This window comes from Histoplasma capsulatum (assembly GCF_000150115.1).
Source record: "Histoplasma capsulatum G186AR genomic scaffold supercont2.10, whole genome shotgun sequence".
Taxonomy (NCBI): Eukaryota; Fungi; Ascomycota; class Eurotiomycetes; order Onygenales; family Ajellomycetaceae; genus Histoplasma; species Histoplasma capsulatum.
Window position 1 is genome coordinate 135,369 of NW_025544810.1, and position 23,023 is coordinate 158,391.

The window sequence follows — 23,023 nt, forward strand, 5'->3', positions numbered from 1 at the left end:
CTTTGAGGAGGGGGATTTTTGTGAAAGGATCGCCTGCTGCGCTGCTTGGAGTGAGGGGGTTGGAGAACATTTTGTCGTGTGAGTTGGAGGTTGGAGGTTGGAGAGCGGAGAGTGGAGATTGGAGACCAAGAGCGCAGAGCAAGAGCTGGTGAGGGATTATGTATGGATTCCTGTGCTGTGCTGTGAAATAAATGTATATATATATATATATATAGACATATCGATGTATACTGACTGACTAACTAAGGTCTATACTAGTATCGATCGATCGAGAGTTGGAGTTGGAGTTGGAGTTGCATCAGATAACGTGGAGTGCAAGGATAAGCTAACTTAGTTCGATTGGATATTTAATATGGTTTGTACAGTATGTGTATGTATAGGTATATGTACAGCTATATTTTTGTCTATGTTGTTATCGCAAGTAGAGGGAAAAGCCGAAAAAAATGAAAAAGGGGAACAAAGTAAATAACGTGAAGAAGAAGAAGAAGAAGAAGAAGAAGAAGAAGAAGAAGAAGAAGACGAGAGAATAGAAGATAGGATTTGCCAAAGGTTTAAAAGTTGGCAAGATATAAAAGCTCGAAAACGAAAGGACCCCTGCAGGACTAGGAACCATGGCCAGGACCAGAAATAGATACTATTCTATCAACAGACATCAATAGAAAAAAGGAAAACACGAAAAAAAGTCGTTGCAAGATTTAGGAACAGAACGGAGTGGAGAGAAAACGGGAAAAGATTTCCATCAGGGACCGATGGAATGCTCCCACGCCGTCGCGACATCATTCGTCATCATCACCGTCATAAAATGCAAAAATGATAGGAAAGAAAGCCTAAGAACAGAATGATAGTAAAATAGAGTATGAAACAGTCCCACAATGTGGAAAATGGAAAAAAAGAAAAAACTACACTTCTGGTTTTATCATGCATGCATGGACGCCAACAACGGAGATGATGGGGAAAATTGGAAGTCGTTATTTCTCTATACAAAAACAAACCAAACCCCGGCTTTGTTGAAAGGCGTAAAAAAAAGGTACATACCTGCGGGATTGATTATTTCTTTTCATTTCTTTATTCGTTCTTTATTTTGGTCAACTCCCCCTGCTGTCATAATCCCGTGTCCGTCCACTGGCTCCACTCGATATTCCCCTCTGGCCCCGCGGTATCTACGCCATCAGCAGCATCGTTGGCCGCGCCAGCAGTTATATTGCCCAGTATATCATCCAAATCAACTCCCATATTCATCCCCATGCCCATTCCGAGGCCGCCGAAACCAGCCACTCCCATCCCCATCCCCATCCCCATGCCGAATCCGGGGGTTCCTGACATATGGTGGTCACGGCTGTCATGTGGATGATGCTGCTGCTGCTGTTGCTGCTGCTGGGATGATGGATGCTGAGGTTGTGACAGCTGGTGTGATTTTAGGTCCTGCCAGAAGAAAGACTCATCCGACATCGAGATGAGATCGGGACTTTGTAAGAGGCCTCCGGGTGACGTAGACGATGATGCGGATGCCATTGGGTCGCCAAGGGTGGAAAGCTGGGGGAACTGTTTCAGATGGGGTGGTAATGAGGAGGCGGTGCTACCGGATGTATCCTGGTTGTTATTGCTGCTGAAGGACTGGAAGCAGTGGAACGGGTCTAGAATTGGAGTAGACGCTGATGTTGGATCTGCAGAGGACGAGGACGATGTGAATCCAAACTGCGCTCCCGCGATGTTGGATTCGCCTTTGAAATGGTTGTTTTCAAGCGTCGACATGGGTTGAGTGGGATAGGCGAACGGGTCGTCGGAGGGGAACATCATAGGCATCAGATCCGGTATATAGGCCATACTATCCAAGGGAGGAGAAAATGAAGTGTCCTGTTTCACAGACGATGACACCGAAGGTGGCTGTTCTTGTTGTTCTTGTTGTTGCTGTTGCTGTTGCTGATAATTCTGCTGCTGGAGATTAGCGGGCAAAAGCGATTGCTGCGAGACAGAGATTGGCGACGGCGACGGCGTCAACGAACTTCGAAGCATATCCTCATCATTAACAGATGATGGAGTAGCCTGAGACAGACCAAGAGGGGACTGCTCATTCACCCTCCACGAGCGTGCGGCCTGGAAATGATGATTATCGTCAACACTAGCCCCCACTGTCTGAATCTTTGCTTGGCCCACTTGCTTCGACACAAGATGAACAGGGAATGTTTTTGATCTTTGGGGAGGCTGCACGACCATATTTTCCGATGGAGTAGCAGAGTTAGAGTGTGGCGGAGTCATTGTTCCCTTGGTTCTCGATGCTGGTGGTGGTGTAGGTTGAGCACGCTTCCTATTCAAGGGCGTCGGGGTGTTTCGTCGATTTTGCAATTTCTCCGGCAGGTGTTTGAAAATAGACTAAAGGGAGGCCCAGGCCTTTATTAGTAGATGAATTGAAAATTTGGCCGGAAGGGGAGAATAATGAATGGGGAGCAAACGTTTAAGCTCTGAGCACACCGATCTGCAGCCATGCTATTCTTAGCAAGTCCGGCAAGCGCATTCTTGCCCTCAAGCGCATCTTTCAAAATGCCATCCTTGACAGTAGCCGACTCGGGGTTTTCAAGGATGAAAAAGAGGAGCGACAAAACCGCAAAATACGTCGTGTACATCGTGAACCAGTAGGAGCCGTTGAGAAGCTTTTTCTCTTTCATCCCAGCTGTAATGTGAACGACATTGCGCGCCACACTCACACAGGCAGCCGCACATGCAAAGGACCGTTTGTCAATTTTCCGCTCTTGGGAGTTGCCGGTGACATAATGGAGGAATGGCCGATACATCACCATCTGCGCGTGGGCATAACCTATCCGAAGTAATTGCCTTACCCTGTTTGGGCAGTCAGTCAGTCAAGCGTGAGAGGGTAAATATTAGGTATCCGGGAATCCGGGAATACGGAAATACGGGAATACGTGTGGACAACACACCTTTCAATATGCGGAGGGGCATCCCCCCCGGGTCTGAATGAATCGGGGAGATCCTCATGCCACGCCTGCAAATCACGCTCGAGTTCGCGAATTTTCGAGTGGCTCACCATGTACGTATGGTTCGCGCTCTGATTTGCGATTTTGATCGGGTAGATATACTTCAGCACTTTCATGACAATGCGACCCAGACGGATGTGGGCGTTCACCCCGGCCATCAGAGTGATATGGTTCAGCGGGACTGGTAGAATCCTCTCCGCGGTGATGAACTCATCATCGACGGCTTGCGGGTATTCTTGATCGATGTCGTCCTCGCTGAGCATGGATGGCAGACCAAGGATTGTACTGACGTGGACATCCATCTTGCGCACCACCCAGAATACCCTTTTGCGAGTTTCTAGCTCGATAGGGTTAAAATTGGCCGAGACGGATCGATGGAGTCCAAGGCGAAGCGACGCACGCAGCGCAATGCCAATGTAGGAGTAGCAAGTGCTGATATTTGCTGACGACTGGAGGAATAGGATCATGAAGCAGACAGTTTGCAGAGAGGTGAGGTCACGGCATTCAGTGATGTCAAGAAGCTGCCGCCCCGCTTTGAAATATCGAAACCTATTTTTTTTTTTTTTTTTTTCATAGTTAGAGGTAGAATGTCAGGAAACAAACTCACGAATCACGCTGATGATGTATAGCCCCTCTGGTGGGGGAAGGAAAAGGAAGATAAAGGAAGAAAGAGAGAAGGAAAGAAAGAACAAAAGAAAAAAAGAAAGAAAAGAAAGAAAAAAGCACCCAGAAAACAAAACAGCCGTACGTACCCTTGATCCGTTGCGCTCTCGTAACCCGACTTATCGAATGTAGAATCGCCAACCCCTCTAAAGAGACAGCCCACGGCGAGGACAAGATATAGCAAGGGCAAGAAACTGTTCTCCTCGTTGGAGAAATTCTCCGGCGGGGTATCATATATTCGATCGAACATGACATAGAAGCTGGGCATGTGCAGCAACGGCATGATACAGCAGGCATCCTCGAGGGTATTCATACAGAGTTTGCGGGCAACGTCTCTGTCCGGCAGGTCATGAAGCGGGGACAGATGGGAGTCAATTGGGGATTCCGAGGACGATTTCGCGCCCTCGAGGATGTGGGAGATGTTCTGGAACTTGGTGGTCGGCCGGTCCTCGGGTCGAGGGTCGGGAAGATTGCCAAACTGTTTCCGCAGACGGCGCATGAATATCAACCCGGACGAGTGGCCATGGTAATCCCAGTGGCCTTGGTCGTCAACATCAAGCAGGCCCGTATTATCGACCATCGATTCCAGAAGCGATTCCTCACCCCGCTCGTGGCCCGCTGGCTGCTGTCCCGCCGAGTCCGCGTCGTCGGAGATCTTCAACCGGTCTCTGATCCGCGCCACCAGCTCTTCCTGGCCAACGGTATCGAAGCGAGGGTCGTTGATGTCAAGATCGGGGATGACGGTGCGGAGAATGGCCTCCGCCTTGTGCACCCGGTTCTCGAGTGCTTCGATATACTGCGGGGCAGGATTTCGCCGGCGGTTCGAAGGCTGATCATAGGTGCAGTCTAAGGGAGGAGAGAAGAGAAGAAAACGACTCAAAACGAATCAGCCACATATTCAGTTTGAAGGAGAGTTGGGGGGGGAAGGGGGGGGGAAGACATCTCTAAAATCAAATGCACCACCCCGTTAACATACCGTAGCTGTAAACCGTGCAATGGGTACACGGCTGCTTGCCGTCGCACTTGATCTTCTTCCGTCGACACTCATCGCAAGCCCTCGTCACCCTCCGTCGCTTCTGCAGTGGCGGCGCCTTCGGCTGTACAGTGTCCGAACCCGGGCTCTTCACATCTGGAGGGGTCTCTTCGTCCGAGTGATTGTTCGAGCCGCGCCAATCCAGCGCGTCATGGGCCTCGTCGGGCGGCTGCTGGCCCTTCTCAGAACCAGAACCAGAACCAGCACCAGAACCAGCAACACCGGGAGCCGTGGCGCTATCCTGAGGGCTCGTCATGGTGGGGAATTGACACACTCTTTGCCTCAGTCTGCACAAGTCACATCGGAACGTAGCGAATATCGAGTCGAAGGGAGTGTGATGGAGGTAGGGATGGAGATGGAGATGGTCGCCGTCGTTCACTGCTGGTGGTGGTGGTGGTGGTGTCGAGCCGGGACATGCTAGTCTCCAAGCTGGCCAGCGGGTTGCCAGTCGCTGGCAGTGTGGACGATGTCGCCGGGACAAGCAAGAATTCACGGATACGAGGGATGGTAGAAGGCAGCGGTGGATGAGTGCTATCCTGGGGACTGGGTGACTGACAGTCCGGACGTGGGGGTTGTTTGGTGGTTTCGGTGTGTCTCGGTGGGCCGCGGAACTGGCCAGCCGAGAAGGGAAAGGGGGGGGAAGGGGTCCTCGGAGATCAGAGGGAGCTCGGCGGCGGAGAAGGCGGAAAAGCGGGCAGGCTGGATGGAGAGAAAAAGGAAACAAAAACGGGAGAGAAGAAGAAAAAGGGAGGCGGGTTGGATAGAAATAGTCAACTCCAACCAACTAGCGAGTTGAGTGAGAACAGCTGTGTGGTAAGCGAGGGCGAGGGCGAGGGCCAGCTCGGAATTCGAGATCAAAAACTTCCAAAATTCAAAATTCAAAATTCAAAATTCCAAAATTCCAAAAGTCAAACCCGGCGGAAGCAAGATCGCAGAAAGTCAAAAAACTCTGCTGGCCCTGGCCCTGGAGGCCCTGGAGGCCCTGGACCATGGGGCATGGGACATGGGCCAGGGGGAACACCGTGCCGACTGTGGTACGGCCGGAGCAGGTACCAGCAAGCGCTGTCTTGGCGCCACGGGTACGCCTTGCCGAAGTACCCAGGGCTGGTGAGGAATCAATCGAGCACAGATCCAGTGGAACAGAAGGCTAACACTAAGGCAATGTCCTTGGGGATTCCTTCTCCCTTCTCCCTCTTCCCTCTTCCCTCTTCCCTCTTCGGCCCCGGTGAAGACGGCTCGACCAGTTGCAGTCAGCTGCCACCGCCCCAGCTGCAGGTCTACAGCCTGGTAATCGGGATACGGGATACGGGGGATACGGGATGGAGGATATACTGTCCATGTGCTGCAGTTAGTTACCTATGGCGATTCCAATAATAATACTAATAATAACCCGTAACGGTGGCTGTTATGGTCGATGAAAAGAAGGTCCTTTGTGTCTGGAGGGTTGTAACTAGTTATTTGCATATTTTCACATCCCTCTTCCGCTTGATTTAAAATTCTCTACGCAGAGAGCCTCACACCGTGACTTTCCAGATCGTCATCCAAATGCTTGTTCATGATCTTGTTTTTTTGGTCCCCTGGGCGACGAAAATAGGGCCACCGTCGGCCCCACCAACCACCAATGGTTTTGACTATGACCACCTACTTCTGTGTGAACCAAAGGCGGGACAACCTGGGACAACTACTCTGCAGTTTCTGTGGCCAGCTCGCATTTCTCCCGGCCAGAACATGAAGCGGCAATTCCGGCAGGCCAGGGTCGTCCCCAATGCCGCTTACGTGGGGTGCTGAGGAACAGCGGAGGGGGGTGGATCATGATGCCATTGTGTGTTTGGGAGTGTCTCCATATCTGCTACGTATACGGATAGAGCCCGAAGATGTGTCCGCCGTGACCAATGAGACAACGCGCATCGGGGTTTGGAAAGGTGACCTAGGCTTGCCGAGGCATGACGTCAGCGAGGCTGCTTGTATTGTACGATGAGATCTAGATAGATAGGAATGCCCGTGCATCATATGGAAAAAGTCCCAATGACCACGTCTATCTATAATCTCTATATCCCTCTGCAGACTTCTGTTTTGGATCCATTGTTCACTGTGTAAATTCCCTTATACCCTTCAAGATGTTTAATGAATTGATAGAGCCCAGCTATGGCTCATTCGGTAGAAGGAGGATTGTTTGCAATTCTCTCTATGATGACAGAATTTTGCATATTTTTGACAGAGATTTGATATTTTCTAAGTTTTATTGCAGTTATAGACTTTCTTACGGCTTCTAGAATGCAAATCTTCAGTTGGTTGAGTAATTATTTTTTTTATTTTTTAATAAGCCACCCAAAGGTGGAACTCGCGGGTTGGGGCAATGGGGCACAATTAGTATACATCTTCATCTTCACCGTTGATACTGGTTAACGGCCCGCGAACACTTCTTGGTTTTTTGGGCAATACACGTATGTACATACATCACCATATGCTGTCGGGAATTCTTGCCTCTGCCTCTGCCTCTGCCTCCAATTCGGATACGTCCTTGATTTGGAGATGGCAGATCCAATGTTCCACGACTCCGTACTGTACTGTCTGTACTCTAGAAGACAACCGGCCATCAATTCTTCTTCTTGATCTCCTGAAAAAGGAACCCCATCATCCACCAGACGAACGGTTGCCGCGCGTCTCCCACCAGACCGACCGACCCCCAGAAATGGAATGTATGTATCTGGCGGAGGAGTAAAGATTCTCCCCCCTCTCCCTCCACCCCCCCCTTCCTCCCCGGCGAATGGCCACTCAACCTAAACCCCATCCATATACCCAGCGGGAGAAGCTGTGCGCACAGGTGGGCATTTGTCATCGATGAAGGCAAGGCACACAAAGTCTCGCGTGTGAGCCGCAACCGCTGCCCGTCCCGCGCACAACACACCCCTTCCTTCCTCCCTTGCCTTTGTCGACTCGACTCTAACTCCCTCAGTCTCACACTGGATATGAGCATATCCGGGCAAGAAATACCTTGGCCCATGGATAGAGAGATAAGTCCATGGCATGCGGGTGATCGACGCCGGGGAGGACGGCGCCCAATCCAATCCAATGTCCTTCCCCCCACCCCAACCCCAACCCCGTGGACCGCCAGGGAAAAAAAAAAAAAAAAAAAGAATCCAAATCCCGAGCAGCGCTAGCAGGGGCACGCGTGGCTGCGAGCAAGCCAATCAGCGGCGGGGAGCGACATGTTGTTCAGCACTCACACTCACGCACCGAGCCTGAACCTCCATATAAGGTACCGCAGTAAAATTCTCCGGTGTGGATTTAGAGAAAACGAATTGTGTTTTGGGGGGGGGGAGGATATCGTACGGGGTACGGAGGAGTTACATCCATCATCCATCATCCATCATCCATCATCCGTGCTCTAGTTACCCGTTTATAAACGGAAGCAAGCCCCTTTCATAACCTTGGGAGAGTTCGTTTTTGCTTTCCGCCCATGACCCTCGCAAGTCACCCGCCTTTATAATTCCAGCTCCCCGGGGGGGAAGAAGGGGGGGAAGGCTGGTAGATGCGAGTACTGCGTATGTATGGATGTATGTATGTATACTCTGTAACAGTGAGTGCCTCCATCGGTAGCTAGAGAGAAGCTCCAAGGAGGTGGCGGTGGTGAAATTGATAGCAAATATGCACTACATACTACATTTTCGTAGAGTTCAATAAGGCCCCCGACTAGACCGAATAATAATAGATTTGATTCGAACTTCCTGCAAATAGGTATATCTATTATATATATGTATGTATATATGTGTGTGTGGGTGTGTGTGTGTGCGCTGGTTCATAATCCCCCCCCCCGGAACCATTTAGCTGAATTGGGGTTTCCACTGCTCTCTGTACTCCCGCCCAAAATCATTTCGAACAGTAGTATTATTACTCCGGACAAACAGAAAGGTGAAAAAAAAAAAAAAAAAAAAAAGATGAAACGAAAAGTAAAAATTTGAATTGAATTTGAATTGCAATGATTTCCATTCCTGAATAACGGGGATTTGTCAACTCTCGGGCTTCTGGCCCCACACTGCATACCTACAAAAGGAGGGCATATCACAGTTAGTCAAAGACTTGCATTCCATTGAGATTGAAAATAAATGCCCCTATTTTTCATTTTTCATTTTTTTTTTCTTTTTCCCTGCCTGGATGGCTTGCATCGCAATCTATTATAAACAGCAGAAGCCGAAGATGCGAGAGCCCTGGGGACGGGGAGGGACGGGAAGGGAAGGGAGTAAGGCCCAACTAAGGAAACAGAACATACAAATCGAACAGGACATGCACATCGGGTCTCCTGGCATCGCTGCGGGCTTTGGACGTCAGGATCTGGACTTCCTGTGGCGCCCACCCTTCGTATCGCGTCATCACCGCCATGGCTCCCCCCTCGATGGCCTCGACGAACTGCATGAGATTATACGCGCCCATTCGTTTCTGCATGGTGTTGTTATGTATATATATACGGAGCTCGTTAGCGCGCGGGCGCTGAGTTAGGGGGAAGACGAAGAAGGAAGAATACCAAGGCTGGGCGAGAGGAAAGAAAGCAGGCTGGCATTGCCATTGTTTTGCTTTGCTTTGTCCCCCTTATAATATTCTTGTTTGAGGGGGGGAGGGGGGGATTTTCCTTGTTGTCCTTGCCCTTCTCCACTGTAAAAAAAGGAATATCAGATACGCACATTTTTCCCTCCCTTTGCCCACGTCCCCAGCGGAACCCGATACTTCTTGACATGGACATTTACAAAGCCAGCATCGGTAATCCACTGTTCAAGATGCTTTCCGGGCTGCGTGTAATACCCCTGCTTGATAAATGCGGCCAGGACCACGTTATAGTAATGCTCGAGGTCCGTGCCCGTTAACGATCCGTCGACAGAGTAAGGATGCGTGTCCCAATCATGGAATTCGACCCATCCCCCAGGTTTCGTGCAGCTAGGGATCGCACGCGTAGGTTAGCTGAGTAGAGTAACGTTATTCATTCACAATGCCTAAGTAGGTAACTTCTCTTTTTCCCTCACCCGCCTCTCCAAAGGGATGAAAAAACAAAAAGGCGGAAAAGTTTAAAACAGGGAGGGGGAGGGAATGTACTTGTAGGCCTGCTCCAGTAATCGGGGCATATCTCGGATGGATTCAGCCAGGTAGCGAGCGTGGATGAGGTCAAACGGGGTGTCTTCATACAGCCAATCCGCTTCGACGTCGTCAACGATGAATTGCAAGTTTGGTGGCACTCTGTACTACATCGTAAGTCCAAATGTCGCACGGATTTCAAATAAATAATAACACGTCTTTTAATTTTTCCTCTTCCCTTCCCGAGCGGCATACAAAAGCAGTTACTGACAGTGAGGGTTGGGTTGGTGAGAGGTCGTTTCCAATCACCTGATATCTATCAGCTTTGCATTTTCATATCCACCGTGGACAGCACTCGATAGAGTTTTTTTTTTTTGAGTACATACTTCGCATTCGGGAAACATGTCCGCTTTTCGAATAGGACGTTAGCATTGCATATTACAAGGCGCGTTGTCAAAGCGGGCCCTATTTTATTTCAAGAGGGAAATACCAAATTCCACTGCCCAAATGCCGGAGCCGGTGCAGAGATCAATGACCTTCGTGGGGTTTTTAACGGGCGCGAGAAACAGTCTCTCATCCATGATAGTCATCACCAGCGCGTGGTGGATATCTAGCCGTTCGTTCTCTTTGTCATCGTTGGGTAAGAGATAGGCTTGGGATGTATAAATCAGTTGTCTTGCGGGCAAAAACTCAACGAATATTATCATCATACTTACAGCCTTCCCGGTATAGATGGTATCTTCTGTTGTTCTCCATTCTCCCGAGATACTTTTCTGCATCGCTGGAAATGGATCTGGAGTACAGGTCTCTATCATTGTCCAATACCCCTCCATGCTTTGCCCGCCAACAGTCATGACCGGATGCTCACCCATTATCTCCATAGCTACTACCGGTTTCTTCGGTAGCCTTTTCGAAAAAAGAAAAAAACCATTAATATATCCCCTAGTTGCATGGAACAGTTTGGGTCGGGGGTTATATATGACGGGTGGGGGAAAGGGTTCCTCTTTTGCTTACCTGGTCGTCGACTTCTGGAAACTGGCTCGAAGACCGGGTTTTCCTACTTTCAGGATTCGAGGTAGCCATCCAGACGGAGTATCCAGAGTCAACAGCTACTGGAGCGTGGATTGTAATACCGAACGTGAAATTTAGTCTGGCCTGTAAAACGCTGTAGACAATAAATGATACTAGTAACTATACCAAAAAGGATACGCCCTGCCAAGGTGAGAGCTGAGGTCCCAAAAACTCAAAAGCTTTCACAAAAAGAAAAGAAACGAAACAAAAGGAAAAAAAAAAAAGAAGCTACAAATGGCGAATGTTGCTCGCCAGAAAAATAAGATAGCAAAAAAGCCAAAGAAGAGGTTGAGGGGCTGGGGTCCAGGCCACTAATAAGTAGTTGCAAACCGGGCATTTGGGACCAACAAAGAACGGATTCCAAACAAGTAGTCAACCTTCTTCACCAAGTTCACCCCATCATCGGCTGCCGCGCTGAGGGGCCAGCGCATCGGATGGTTTTCGCAATTCAATGCAGAGGCCAGTCGGATCAATTTCAAGCATCAGAATGACATAAAATGACATTCCAGACGTTCTGCTTCCCATGCATCGACGCTGCCAGACACGCCGTTGCTTTTGGGTTGGGACTCCCACGGGTTCTAGGAGGAATCAAGCGGCATGAATGCAAGGAGAAATCGAACCGCCAGCATGGCATCCCAGCACATTGGTAACGGATTTGTTTAGTCCAGATTTCCCAACTTTGAGACTCTAGGAATAGGCCGGGGGTCACCGCTGAAGCCTGCACGCTCGGGCGCAGGGTTCCTGCACACTTTGAATGAAATATCATGGAAAATGACGCTCTGCTGGCTCGCTGAGCCGCTACGCTTCTTTTGAATGCAGTAATGTTGAAAGGAGATCCCCTCAAAAATGCACCAACAAGGCTCCGGCCTTCTAGGATCTTAGCCTAGGCAACCTACGGTGAGTGTTGATGCGCAACATCGAGATAGTTGGGGCAGGTGGGAAGGACGTTGGAGTGGATGTGTGCAGTAGCTACGTGCTACCTGCGTACTCCGTACACAGTATGGAATGTTCGCACATAGTCAGGCCTCCCTTCCTGTCCATTCTTCGCCAAATCGTCATGGAGTGTCTGGAGTTTGGTTCCCAGATGTGGCAATGGCCACCCAGATTACCCCGTAGGCTAGACAAGGATTCCCTGCAGTCACCTTTTAGTCTCCCAATCGCGCTGTTCGATGCCAGGGAGCGAGAAACCCCGAGGCTCCAACCGCCCATCCCTTGGACGTCCAAGATTGGCTCATCAGGTGATAGTCGTCGGCATTTTGTTTATGCCCACCTCGTCATCCTTTGAATGAATGCTGACCAGAAGACGCCTTTCCAGCCTAAAAACATCTCGGGCAGGTTGTGAGAGGAAGAGGGAAGCCATGTCGATGGGGTGAAAGCCCGAGATTTTGCTCGGGTTGTTTTATCATGACAATGCAAACCATCAAGGGACAGTGAGGGCATCGTTGAGATCCCAAGGAAGCTTTCATTTTGTGGTTCATAAGCCGTGCATGATGCAATCCAGCGCCCTGTTTGATGCATGAGAGATACCCGTCCAAGGAGACGCCCACCGGGCCACCGCATCACCGCATCTCCACAGGCGACCAAGCTGTTGGGATCCCTCTGGTCAGCCCATAATAATTTCCACATGAAAATTCCAAATTTTAGGGCGAAGATGGGTATAGTTTTAGACAGGGTAGTTCCCATGCGCTTGCGTCCTTTGACTCCTCGTCTCAATTATTGGCCATACGAGGTGTGCGGGATAAGTCTGGCACTATGTGATATGTATTGAATCGCGGGAAGTAGGTTAGCTGAGTCTGCAATCGTAGGCCTCGAACCATATACCATGCATTCACGTCAAGTTCTGACATTGCTATTTCACTCGCCGTTGGTGCCAGAAACTGCTTCAAATTCGGCCCGAATCATCTCGTTGTTCAAGCGTTTGTCGAGGTTATCAAGGAGTTTCCAGCAGCCATCTGCTCTCCCACGCAGCGTACGAAGTACTGGTAGTTCACACGATATGGAATCATCCCGAGAGGAGAAAAACCGACAGAGCTCTTCACCCCTCCCTAGTCCATATTCGCGATTTATAAATATCTGGATGCCAGTTCAACACGGTCGTTTTGTAATGGAGGACCTCTTCATCAAAGTGATCCCGATCCCATGGAACAGTTGCAACTCCCAAACACCCACCATCGACGTTTGAATTTCCATGCTTACGAGTTAACTAGCACCGGGCTTCGACCGAAACTTTTGGCTCTGTGGCTGAACAGGATGCTCGTGCGCTTGCTTTCCTTCCTCCCTCTGCGGAGCTTCAGAGTTCAGCCTTCACACCCCCACAGGCCGGTCTCAAAAAGCTTGCACTGGCCACCAGGCCATGGGCCAGAATCAGATCCGGCGTGATGTTGGAACCCGATATTAACCCGCGACTAGGCATTATCTGACTGGCTGCCTTAGTTAGCCTCCAGGAGGCAGCATCCAGCCTTACGCCCAAGATGCGAAAAATTCGAGACAGAGGCAACGGACATCCGTTGATTTGTGTGTTTACTTTCTCAATACAGGATAACCCTTCCAGTAATTCATCCAGTGTGATAGGATAGGGTCTGTCTGCAATTGAGATATGTCAGCTTTGTCTTAAGTCGTTACAGCACAACATATAACCCGAAATTCGAGATTCGCACTTTTCCTCTACCTTTTTTTTTCTATGAATGCCTGTACGCGCTTCTGCCATGGTGTGTGAAGTGCACTGTTTCATGCACGTTGGTCGGAATCGCAGTCATTGCAAGACCTGAGTTTGAAGGGCCCTGGGACTCCGCAAACTGCCGCCGGACTGCATAAATTGAGCAGATAGAACCTAGTCCGGCAGACCGCACAGGGCCATTTATCCATTTTTGACATCCTACATAGGATAGGCATATTCCTCAAGTTGTATGCTACGGGTGTATAGTACAAAAGGAAAAGAGTTATGCCCTACGTTCTGGTGACGATTTGCTGCGCATTTGCTGCTTTGGGCTCCTTTCTTTTTGGCTACGATTGCGGTATCATCTCGTCGAGTATTGCCCAGGATGACTTCGTACAGAGATTCAAGGGTCAATTGAACGACGCCTCTACCGGCGGTATTGTTTCGTCTTTCACTGGTGAGCGGTCATTCCACCTTGACCTACATTCTGATCCTCTGATCGATGTGCCTCGAGAAGGAGCCAGAGTAACTAATGTCATTATTTCCCTCGTAGGAGGCGCTATTGTTGGATCTCTTGGAGTCTCATACCTATCCGATCTCCATGGTCGACGGATGGTCATTTTCGTTGGCGGAATCCTGGGCACTCTAGGAGCTTGTCTCCAAGGCGCAGCGTCTACAATTGCAATGTTAATTGTAGGGCGCTTTACCGCCGGAGTAGCCGTTGGGATAATGTCTGCTACCATCCCTGTTTATTGCGTATGTGCCGCTATGTTTTTGATATTTAGTGCATAAACGATGAGGATGAGTGACTCTCAATCAAATATGATTTCCTAGTATTTAGTGCCCTGACTTACCACCCTTGAAATAGTCCGAAATCGCACCTCCTAGCATTCGTGGGTTGCTCGGCGGCATGCAACAGTGGATGATTGGATGGGGCTTCTTCATTGCGGTATGTCTCTGGCGCATCAAGTTCCTCCCATCGAGCCAACGTACCATTGCTACAAGTACTGCTAGCCCAAAGCCCTCGCATATTCCAAAGTTAACATTATATATCAGCAATGGGTTGGCTTCGGCAGCTCCCATGCGAGGTACTCCTTCTCCTGGCGTTTCCCTCTAAGCCTCCAAGCCTTTCCTGCTCTACTTCTTGTTGTTGGAGCCTTATTCCTCCCTGAATCACCGCGCTGGCTTATCGAGCATGGCCAATCCCAGCGCGGGTATGATACCCTCGTCCGATTGCACTCAACCCGCGCACATTCCAATACCTCACTCATCCAGCAGGAGTATAAACAAATATGCGAAACCATCTCCATCGAACAGCGCGAATCCTCGAAATCCTGGCGCGACATCCTTCTTAAAAACCCAAGTTGGCGCCGCCGCATCCTCCTCGCAGCCGGAATCCAGGCCTTCACCCAATGCTCTGGTGTCAATGTAATCCAATTTTACGGCCCCCGCCTCTATGCGACACTGGGCTTCTCCACCTCACGTTCGCTAATGATTATCGGTATCTCTGGTGCCCTGGCACAGACTTGGAACACGCTGTGCCTATTCCTGCTCGACCGGGTCGGCCGGCGTAAACTACTCATCCCATCCTTACTAGGCATGGGCGCCACACTATGCGTCGAAGCAACGCTATCACACTACTTCAACCCGGATAGCTCGACAAATGCGCACGCCCTCCGCAGCGCCGTCGCTATGTACTTTGTCTTCTCGCTCTTTTTCACACCCCTCGGTGTGTTGTCGTGGATATACCCCGCAGAGATCTTCAGCACGCCCATCCGGGCCCGCGGAACCTCCGTCAGTACATTCGTCAACTGGTCATTCAATCTGTTGTTTGCACAGTGTGCACCAATTGGACTGTCAAGGTTGGAATATCGATTCTTTTATTTCTTTATGGCGTTTAATTGGGTCGGAGCAGCGATGGTTTGGTTGTGGTATCCGGAAACCGTAGGGAAGACGTTGGAGGAAGTGGAAGACGTGTTTAGGGATGGAAATTTGACATCGAGGGTGACTCGCGTGGCAAATGGGCTTACCCCTCGCAACAGTGGTTGTGAGGAAGCCTCGGTGTCTCCCGCTGGAGGACCTGTACAGGAGACGAAAGGAGCCGTGTAAATGGTGCCGTGGAAGGAGTGATTGGATCATGGGCGTTTGGGCGATGGCGATGGGATGCGGACCTCCAAAACGTGTATATTTCTTTCATGGTAAAAGTAATTACTTGGGGTTGACTGCGTAAATACCCCCTCACTACTTTAAGAAACATCGTCGTGCACAACAACGCTATGAGCAGGGGAAGTGACGGAGAGTGCTAAGGATATCTTATGAACCACTGAGATATACATTGTGTGCGTGAAAATCTTCTTCCTTTTCTTCATCCTATGTGAATCTATCCCTCACAGTATCCTTAGAAATAGTTAATGAACATACATAATAGCTTCCCAAGTTCAATTCTCCTCCCCCAAACTTTCTCAAACCTCACTTGATATATGTGGACAGTTATAACTGACCAAATGTACGCTGTATATTCGCAAGGTCAAATCTGTCAAGGCTGTTTTGCGACGGTATATGGGCAATTTTTAAATTAAGCTGCCTAACTAAAGCGCCATACTTGCTCTTTAACATTATAACAAAATAAAAAGCATGGGTTCGCTTAGCCGTCGCGAAGCAGGTATCTACAATATAAATATTTCTATATTTCTCCAACTTGTTGCACTCAAAAACCAAAGTGAATGTGTCCTATTATGACGATTCGCACGTAATTTCAGGAATTAGGAAAGAAAATAGAATTAATAAAGGAAAGAAAGAGATTCCAAAAATACGACGTGCAGTAGCTTTAAGTACATTCACTGAAATGTAACGGTCAGGCCATTCATTTCTCCGCTTGCCATCATTATTTAGAGCTGCGTTAGGCCTGAGAGCAGCAGGAAGGCTGCAATAAAGGCTGTCGAGCCTCTAGCCGATGGCTCTGCAGCTCCAGAGTACGTGGGCGACTCAGAACCAACTGTGGCAGTTGGGTAGATGGCAGTGCTCAAGGTATATGGAGTAGCTGGGATAGCCGTATCATAACCTTGATTAGGGAGGGTCGGGTAAGGTGGAGTTGTCGGTTCTGTTTCCACCAAGTAGACCGTTGTTGAGATAGGGATGGTCTTCGTGATAACAGTGGAATACCCGCCAGCTGGACATGACGGGACAGAAGGAGGGCAGCTGGTGACCGTCTCATAGGTTGTTGTATAAACGGTGGAGGTAGTGTAGGTGGATTGTGGGGGGGTTGTTGCCTCTGCCTCTACTGGACAGACCGTTGTTGCTATAGCAACGGTCCTCGTGACGACAACGGGATATCCGCCAGCTGGGCATGATACAACGGAAGGAGGACAACTGGTGACCGTCTCACAGATTGTGGTGTAGATGGTAGAGGTAGTGTAACTCGGTGCTGCGGTGATGGTCGACACAGGGTAGGCATCGGTAGGAGCAGGGCTGGCAGGATAATCCGTAGCATCGGTAGGAGCGGGGCTGACAGGATAATCCGTAGCATCGGTAGGAGCAGGGCTCACAGGATAATCCGTAGCATCGGTAGGAGCAGGGCTCACAGGATAATCCGTAGCATCGGTAGGAGCTGGGCTCACAGGATAATCCGTAGCATCGGTAGGAGCTGGGCTCACAGGATAATCCGTAGCATCGGTAGGAGCTGGGCTGACAGGATAATCCGTAGCATCGGTAGGAGCGGGGCTCACAGGGTAATCCGTAGCATCTGTAGGAGCAGGGGAGACAGGATAATCCGTAGCATCGGTAGGAGCAGGGGAGACAGGGTAATCCGTAGAATCGGTAGGAGCAGGGGAGACAGGATAATCTGTGGGTGTAGGCTCGGGGGTCACCGGGTAATCCGTAGCATCTGTAGGAGCAGGGGAGACAGGGTAATCCGTGGGAGTAGGCTCGGGGGTCACCGGGTAATCCGTAGCATCTGTAGGAGCAGGGGAGACAGGGTAATCCGTGGGAGTAGGTTCTGGGCTGACGGGATAATCTGTCGGAGTGGGCTCAGGGCTCACAGGGTAATCTGTTGGTGTTGGCTCAACGGGGTAATCCGTGGGTGTTGGCTCAGGGCTCACAGGGTAATCCGTGGGTGTAGGTTCAACAGGATAATCCGTGGGTGTAGGTTCAACGGGGTAATCCGTGGGTGTTGGCTCGACGGGGTAATCCGTGGGTGTAGGTTCAACGGGGTAATCCGTGGGTGTTGGCTCGACGGGGTAATCCGTGGGTGTAGGTTCAACAGGATAATCCGTGGGTGTTGGCTCGACGGGGTAATCCGTGGGTGTAGGTTCAACGGGATAATCTGTAGGCGTTGGCTCGACAGGATAATCTGTTGGTGTAGGCTCTACAGGATAATCCGTGGGTGTAGGTTCAACGGGATAATCTGTGGGTGTAGGTTCAACGGGATAATCTGTAGGCGTTGGCTCGACAGGATAATCTGTTGGTGTAGGCTCGACAGGATAATCTGTGGGTGTAGGTTCAACGGGATAATCCGTGGGTGTAGGTTCAACGGGGTAATCCGTGGGTGTAGGTTCAACGGGATAATCTGTAGGCGTTGGCTCAACGGGATAATCTGTAGGCGTTGGCTCGACAGGATAATCCGTGGGTGTAGGTTCAACGGGATAATCCGTGGGTGTAGGTTCAACGGGATAATCTGTAGGCGTTGGCTCGACAGGATAATCCGTGGGTGTTGGCTCGACGGGATAATTAGGGTCTGGGGAACCTGGGGAACCCGGGAAGCCTGGGAAGCCTGGGAAGCCTGGAAACCCGGGGAAACCTGGAAACCCGGGAAACCCGGGGAAGTTGAACTATAAAATTTCAAGTTAATGGCAGGAACCACAAGTAGAGATTGTAGAGCAAGCATACAGTAGCGGAAGCACGCTGCAAGGCAAAAGCCGACAGCAACGCAGAGCCAAACGCAACCTTCATTGTGACCGATGGTGGAGACCAAGATGGTCAGGGAAATTAAATTAAATTAAAAATATCAAGTATATAGGATATGATCATAGATCATCAAACGATTGGCAGTGTCACTTCATAAACGAGTGACGAAAGAAACAGGAGAGAAGGACCTGAAGGGGAAACATCGACAGAGCAACAACCACATCTTTGACCCGCGAGAAATGGCCGTTTTTATACACCATCCTGAACCATGAGGAACGATGGGAAACCAATCGTCCATGATCAAGATGCCAAACCTTATCGGACATACAAGCGTCGACAGGGGATCCCTCCGAAATATGACACTAGTGTAAGTGTGCCTGAGAGGCGTTCAGGAACAGGTCTAGTTGCTTGTCATAGCTTCGCGGCGTTCCAGGATTGGGTCGAGAAACCGACCTTCCCCCAGCATCATGCAATTTGGCGAGTGTTCCTTCACCAAAAGAGGCCCGGAACCCCCTCGTCCAGATCTGAGTCAAGATGGAAATAGCCGAAGTTTGCAGTAGACATTGGAAAAGAGAGAGAACATTCTGAGTCTCTGATAATGTGCCAGTTCCATGGAGTTCTGATGCTGTCAGGCGTCAACCCATCGGTACTCAATTCTTGTTGTCCGTGGAAAATAATAATCTCGAATGCATCCGACAGCAATTGTTGTGCGACAAGCAATCGGCCCACATCTCCTCATGCAAGGATGTTTTGTTGACGAGAGGACAGAGTTTGCTCCTCCACCTCTGTTCCCTCCAGTGGTTGAAGCGAGGCTGAGACACTGCTCGGTGGCTCTCGCTCTCCGCCAATTAACACGGTGTTTTGCTGACCGGCTTGATGGCGGGCATTGGTGAACAAACGTATCCATGAGCTGGCTCTGCCACGTGTAGGATGCTCCCTTTTCTTTTCTGACTTCTTCCCGCGTCACGACTCGCGAGAGAAATCCAAAGCCCCAGGTATCGTAGGCACTGACTGAAGGACGCTGAACAGCAGTAATAGATCATTGCTTGCGACGGGTTGCCTTCAAGCACACAGTCTTCGTTACTATCCGCAGCCAAGCTAGATCGTTCGAGACCTCAGTGGCTTGGAGCATACGGGGACGGAGGTTGAGCAAGTTCCCACCAGCGACAGCCCCTGGAAGAACCGAATGTTTCCTTGAGGCCCCTGGAAACAACCGGGCTGAACCCAAATCCCACCGCCAAGATCCGGCGCGAGCAGACAGAAGCCCCGCGACTAGCTTCGATCTATTTTTGACGAAATTGTCCCAGCAGTTGAGCCACGTCGGACCTGTACGCAGTAGGCTGTTGCGCGATATGGCGCAAGGTTGCCATCATGGCTATTGGGGACTTGAGGAGGAAGACCTCGGTCCTGTCAGAAGCAAATCGATGGCAAATCAGATGGCTGCTGGCTCGCTTAAAGAGCGGCGCTATTTTAGCGCAGCCAGATTTGAATAATTTTCTTCATTCCTTGGCCAGTTCGTTGGAGTTCGATCCAGCGAGGAATCATTCCACTGTGCTGTCGATTGTGACTAAGACTTGTATTTTGTTGGTCTCGATGTCTATCTAGAAAAGGTCTATTCAGATGGACACTGCGATGAGAAAAACTCACAACTGGTTGGGAAGCTCTCCCCTTCCATTCCACAAATTGAGATGCTCGCCTACATTATTCATGGTCTTGAGAACCTTATCTGCGAGGCTTGCGATTATATCCCCGCCAACCCCGCCAGTGTCTGGCAACTCCATGGGTGCTGACTCTGATGACTCAAAATGGTTGCCAATTACACTGCTAAAAAGAGGCTTCATAGGTGTTATGGCGGACATCTTGATTGATTGAAACGAGTTTTCCCAATAGCTCAGACGCTGCCCCTGAGACACCATTGATTCGACTACCGCAGACGCCATTAACAATCCCTGCTTCAGATATGGTAGCTCCGTTTTTAATATAGCGATGATATTCTTTTGGATGGTCCCAAAATCTAGGTTTCCCTTGACGAGAAGGGTATTGTTGCCAGGTACGATTTCATTGAGGGCCACGATAACCCGCCCTACCTGGATATTGCCAACCAATATCCGAACAGTTATATCACCCTGTTTTGGGGGGTTTTCCTGGATGTCAGTACATGGCCACCAAGCATGAATGATAAGTGGATATTATTGGAAATACCTACCAGAGTTAAGTAAATTGGGGTCGGGTTGGCCATGACTATTCTGGCTACGACATTGTAGCCTTCAGCGTCAGGAAGCTGTAATCCGACGTCTCGTATATCAATTTGGACAAAGTTGCCAAACGCTTTCTCACTGTGAGTAGTTACCCGAGAAGGGGGGGAATAATAATAAGAAGAAGAAGAAGAAAATAAAGAAAATCAGAGCTTGTGAAATAGAAAAATCGAACAATCCCAAGGAGGGCGATCTAACCTGGCAATTCAACAGTCCCATTGATATCTACCCAGATTGCTTGGATCAGAGGAATGCCTATTTTTGCACGTGCTCGACCCACCAACCTGAAAGCTGGCTGATACGCGACTTGTTCGGCCAGCCTTGCAAATTCATTCAGATTTCCCAATTTCAACGTTTCGTTTACAAGCTCGATTCGATCATTCGAGCGAAACGACATTTTGGGGAGATCGACTGTCACAACTGGAATTGTAAAAGACATTCTGTCTTGGATGAAGAAATCTGCATGCATTGGATCGACAGAAATTTTCAACCCATCCGGGACTCGAATATTGGTAGATATCTTAAAGGATATGTTATCGTTGGTTGGATTTGTCAGGGTGACGTTATAGTCAGGAATCGGGGTTCTATACATGAGATATCTTCCAAATGCTGGAACGCCCCAGATGAATCTGTAGAATGAGTCAGTTTGTTCCAAGTACCCACGCTGGGAAGCAAATAATGCAGGAGAACCTCATCTCTGGAAGTACCAGGACCTACAAAACCAGGAGCCCCACGGTCAAGAGCACGACTCCAATAATGCAAGAGCAGACAAAGTGCGAGGCAATGTGAGAGTTTCCAAAACCCCTTTTTCAACAATTAGCTGGGCGTTATGACATCCCTTCGGTTTGTCAACGAAACTCACCTCACTTTCTTCGTCTTCTTTCGCTTTTCGCCTGAAGGCACCTTTTCCACCGTTTCATCCAATCCTTCCTTTTTCCTTTCTTCTCGATATTCTCCTTTTACTTCTTGTTCTTGACTCCGTGCCTCAACGTTGAGCCTGTGGGACCCTTTCTTCAGTTTCCACCCCAGCCATTCGACTCAGATAATTATGCATAGGGACTTACAGGCGATTTTTGAGGGAGCGGATATCGAATTTAGCATCAACAATACGGACGCCTCCCTGCAAGAATGTTCTCAGTCACCTGCCTCCTTCACATGAAATACACACAAGCGAGGAGGTGTTTAAGGACCGAGGAAACGGCCCACGCTCACTTACAAAAAAGACGCTTGTCAGCCATGCAAGCATGCATATAAAGACAAATGCCGTGGAAGTTTTGTAACTGGCGCAGCCGATCTTTCCATCAGGTCGGAAGCCATAACAATCTGATTCGAAGATCTAGAAGATTTGAATACCGCTGAGCCATTCATTGTTCACTTCACTGCTGCGAGGTCATGGAGGAGCCGGAAGACGGGATAACGCACTTGAATTACCAATGCGAAGACAGCGGCCAAACTCCATGCCAGTGTCCAAACCAAATCATACGCGAAGTTTGGGTACGGCGGTACCATCGATCCCACGACGGTCAGAGCCGACAGAACCTCTATGTATATCAGCAACTCCGTACTGGATGCTCTGTTTTGAATGAATGTGGCCCCGAGGCCGAGCACGATGGCTGACGACGATAAGGCGCCGAATCTCGCGATACACGAGGGCGTGGCTAAAACCATGATTGCAGGAGTATCAAATTTGGCACCGTTGATAGATTTAAATGTTAGCCACTGTTTTTGGACATCACTTTAGCTAGAAAGGGACGGTTGTCTACTATTATTCGGATATCTTCCATGTCATCTGACGGCTGTTCAGAGGACCACAGCTCCAAGTGAATGGACATCTACACCACCGACCTCTTGAACGAATTTGGCCCATCCTTTCACCAACAAGACAAAATGCACCAACCATAAATTATCCGGGAAGATACTGAAAAAGCGACAGAGGGTGAGTAGCTTGATTGATTGAAATGTATTGAAATGTCGCTGGCTTTGAGTCCACTATATCCATCGAGCGGAATTAAGTCACGGGGCTGGTGTTCTCAAAAAAGACTTAGAATGTAGAGTAAAGTACACCTTAGCTGATCGAGGGACGTAGTAAAGAAAACAATATAAATAGGTATTCACTAGGCATAAAATGAAAAAAAGTCGTAGTGATAATATAATATAATATGGATTTCTCATTATTTCTCAGCTCCAACGTCTACCCAGGACATAAGTAGCGTGTAGATATATATATATATATATATTTGTATGTGTGTATGTGATATAGGGGGAAGAAAATTTCCGCCAGAATATATCTACAGGGAAATGCAATAAAAATACTATAAAAGCAAATACGTCATCCGTCAAATTCAAATCCGCACCATTATTACAAGTCCTTTTATCCAAAATGATTCGT

General features: G+C 49.3%; 7 protein-coding genes across 7 annotated transcripts; 2 read left to right on the plus strand and 5 right to left on the minus strand.

The window, feature by feature from the left end:
• Window positions 1–1,101: 1,101 nt before the first annotated feature.
• Window positions 1,102–4,942, minus strand: HCBG_06695 (uncharacterized protein; the record flags this gene model as incomplete). Its single annotated transcript, XM_045433744.1, has 5 exons — window positions 1,102–2,370; window positions 2,451–2,835; window positions 2,934–3,539; window positions 3,743–4,499; window positions 4,630–4,942. The coding sequence occupies 5 exons, from the start codon at window positions 4,940–4,942 to the stop codon at window positions 1,102–1,104; spliced, it is 3,330 nt and encodes a 1,109-aa protein (XP_045285225.1).
• Window positions 4,943–7,466: 2,524 nt separating this feature from the next.
• On the minus strand, window positions 7,467–9,129 carry HCBG_06696 (uncharacterized protein; the record flags this gene model as incomplete). The annotated part of the gene is made up of 5 exons (XM_045433745.1): window positions 7,467–7,680; window positions 7,924–7,961; window positions 8,348–8,430; window positions 8,702–8,730; window positions 8,957–9,129. 5 exons carry the CDS (start codon window positions 9,127–9,129, stop codon window positions 7,467–7,469), a joined length of 537 nt encoding a protein of 178 aa, XP_045285226.1.
• Window positions 9,130–9,353: 224 nt separating this feature from the next.
• On the minus strand, window positions 9,354–12,181 carry HCBG_06697 (uncharacterized protein; the record flags this gene model as incomplete). The annotated part of the gene is made up of 10 exons (XM_045433746.1): window positions 9,354–9,615; window positions 9,772–9,912; window positions 10,022–10,059; window positions 10,137–10,159; window positions 10,241–10,402; window positions 10,467–10,543; window positions 10,619–10,656; window positions 10,765–10,905; window positions 11,324–11,704; window positions 12,092–12,181. The coding sequence occupies 10 exons, from the start codon at window positions 12,179–12,181 to the stop codon at window positions 9,354–9,356; spliced, it is 1,353 nt and encodes a 450-aa protein (XP_045285227.1).
• A 462-nt stretch (window positions 12,182–12,643) lies between these two features.
• HCBG_06698 (uncharacterized protein) lies at window positions 12,644–13,241 on the plus strand (the record flags this gene model as incomplete). Its single annotated transcript, XM_045433747.1, has 2 exons — window positions 12,644–12,946; window positions 13,029–13,241. 2 exons carry the CDS (start codon window positions 12,644–12,646, stop codon window positions 13,239–13,241), a joined length of 516 nt encoding a protein of 171 aa, XP_045285228.1.
• A 521-nt stretch (window positions 13,242–13,762) lies between these two features.
• Window positions 13,763–15,586, plus strand: HCBG_06699 (sugar transporter; the record flags this gene model as incomplete). The annotated part of the gene is made up of 2 exons (XM_045433748.1): window positions 13,763–14,233; window positions 14,534–15,586. 2 exons carry the CDS (start codon window positions 13,763–13,765, stop codon window positions 15,584–15,586), a joined length of 1,524 nt encoding a protein of 507 aa, XP_045285229.1.
• A 779-nt stretch (window positions 15,587–16,365) lies between these two features.
• HCBG_06700 (proteoglycan) lies at window positions 16,366–18,424 on the minus strand (the record flags this gene model as incomplete). Its single annotated transcript, XM_045433749.1, has 2 exons — window positions 16,366–18,303; window positions 18,362–18,424. The coding sequence occupies 2 exons, from the start codon at window positions 18,422–18,424 to the stop codon at window positions 16,366–16,368; spliced, it is 2,001 nt and encodes a 666-aa protein (XP_045285230.1).
• A 614-nt stretch (window positions 18,425–19,038) lies between these two features.
• On the minus strand, window positions 19,039–22,302 carry HCBG_06701 (uncharacterized protein; the record flags this gene model as incomplete). Its single annotated transcript, XM_045433750.1, has 7 exons — window positions 19,039–19,719; window positions 20,027–20,466; window positions 20,586–20,715; window positions 20,919–21,263; window positions 21,352–21,438; window positions 21,699–21,754; window positions 22,057–22,302. The coding sequence occupies 7 exons, from the start codon at window positions 22,300–22,302 to the stop codon at window positions 19,419–19,421; spliced, it is 1,605 nt and encodes a 534-aa protein (XP_045285231.1).
• Window positions 22,303–23,023: the final 721 nt, after the last annotated feature.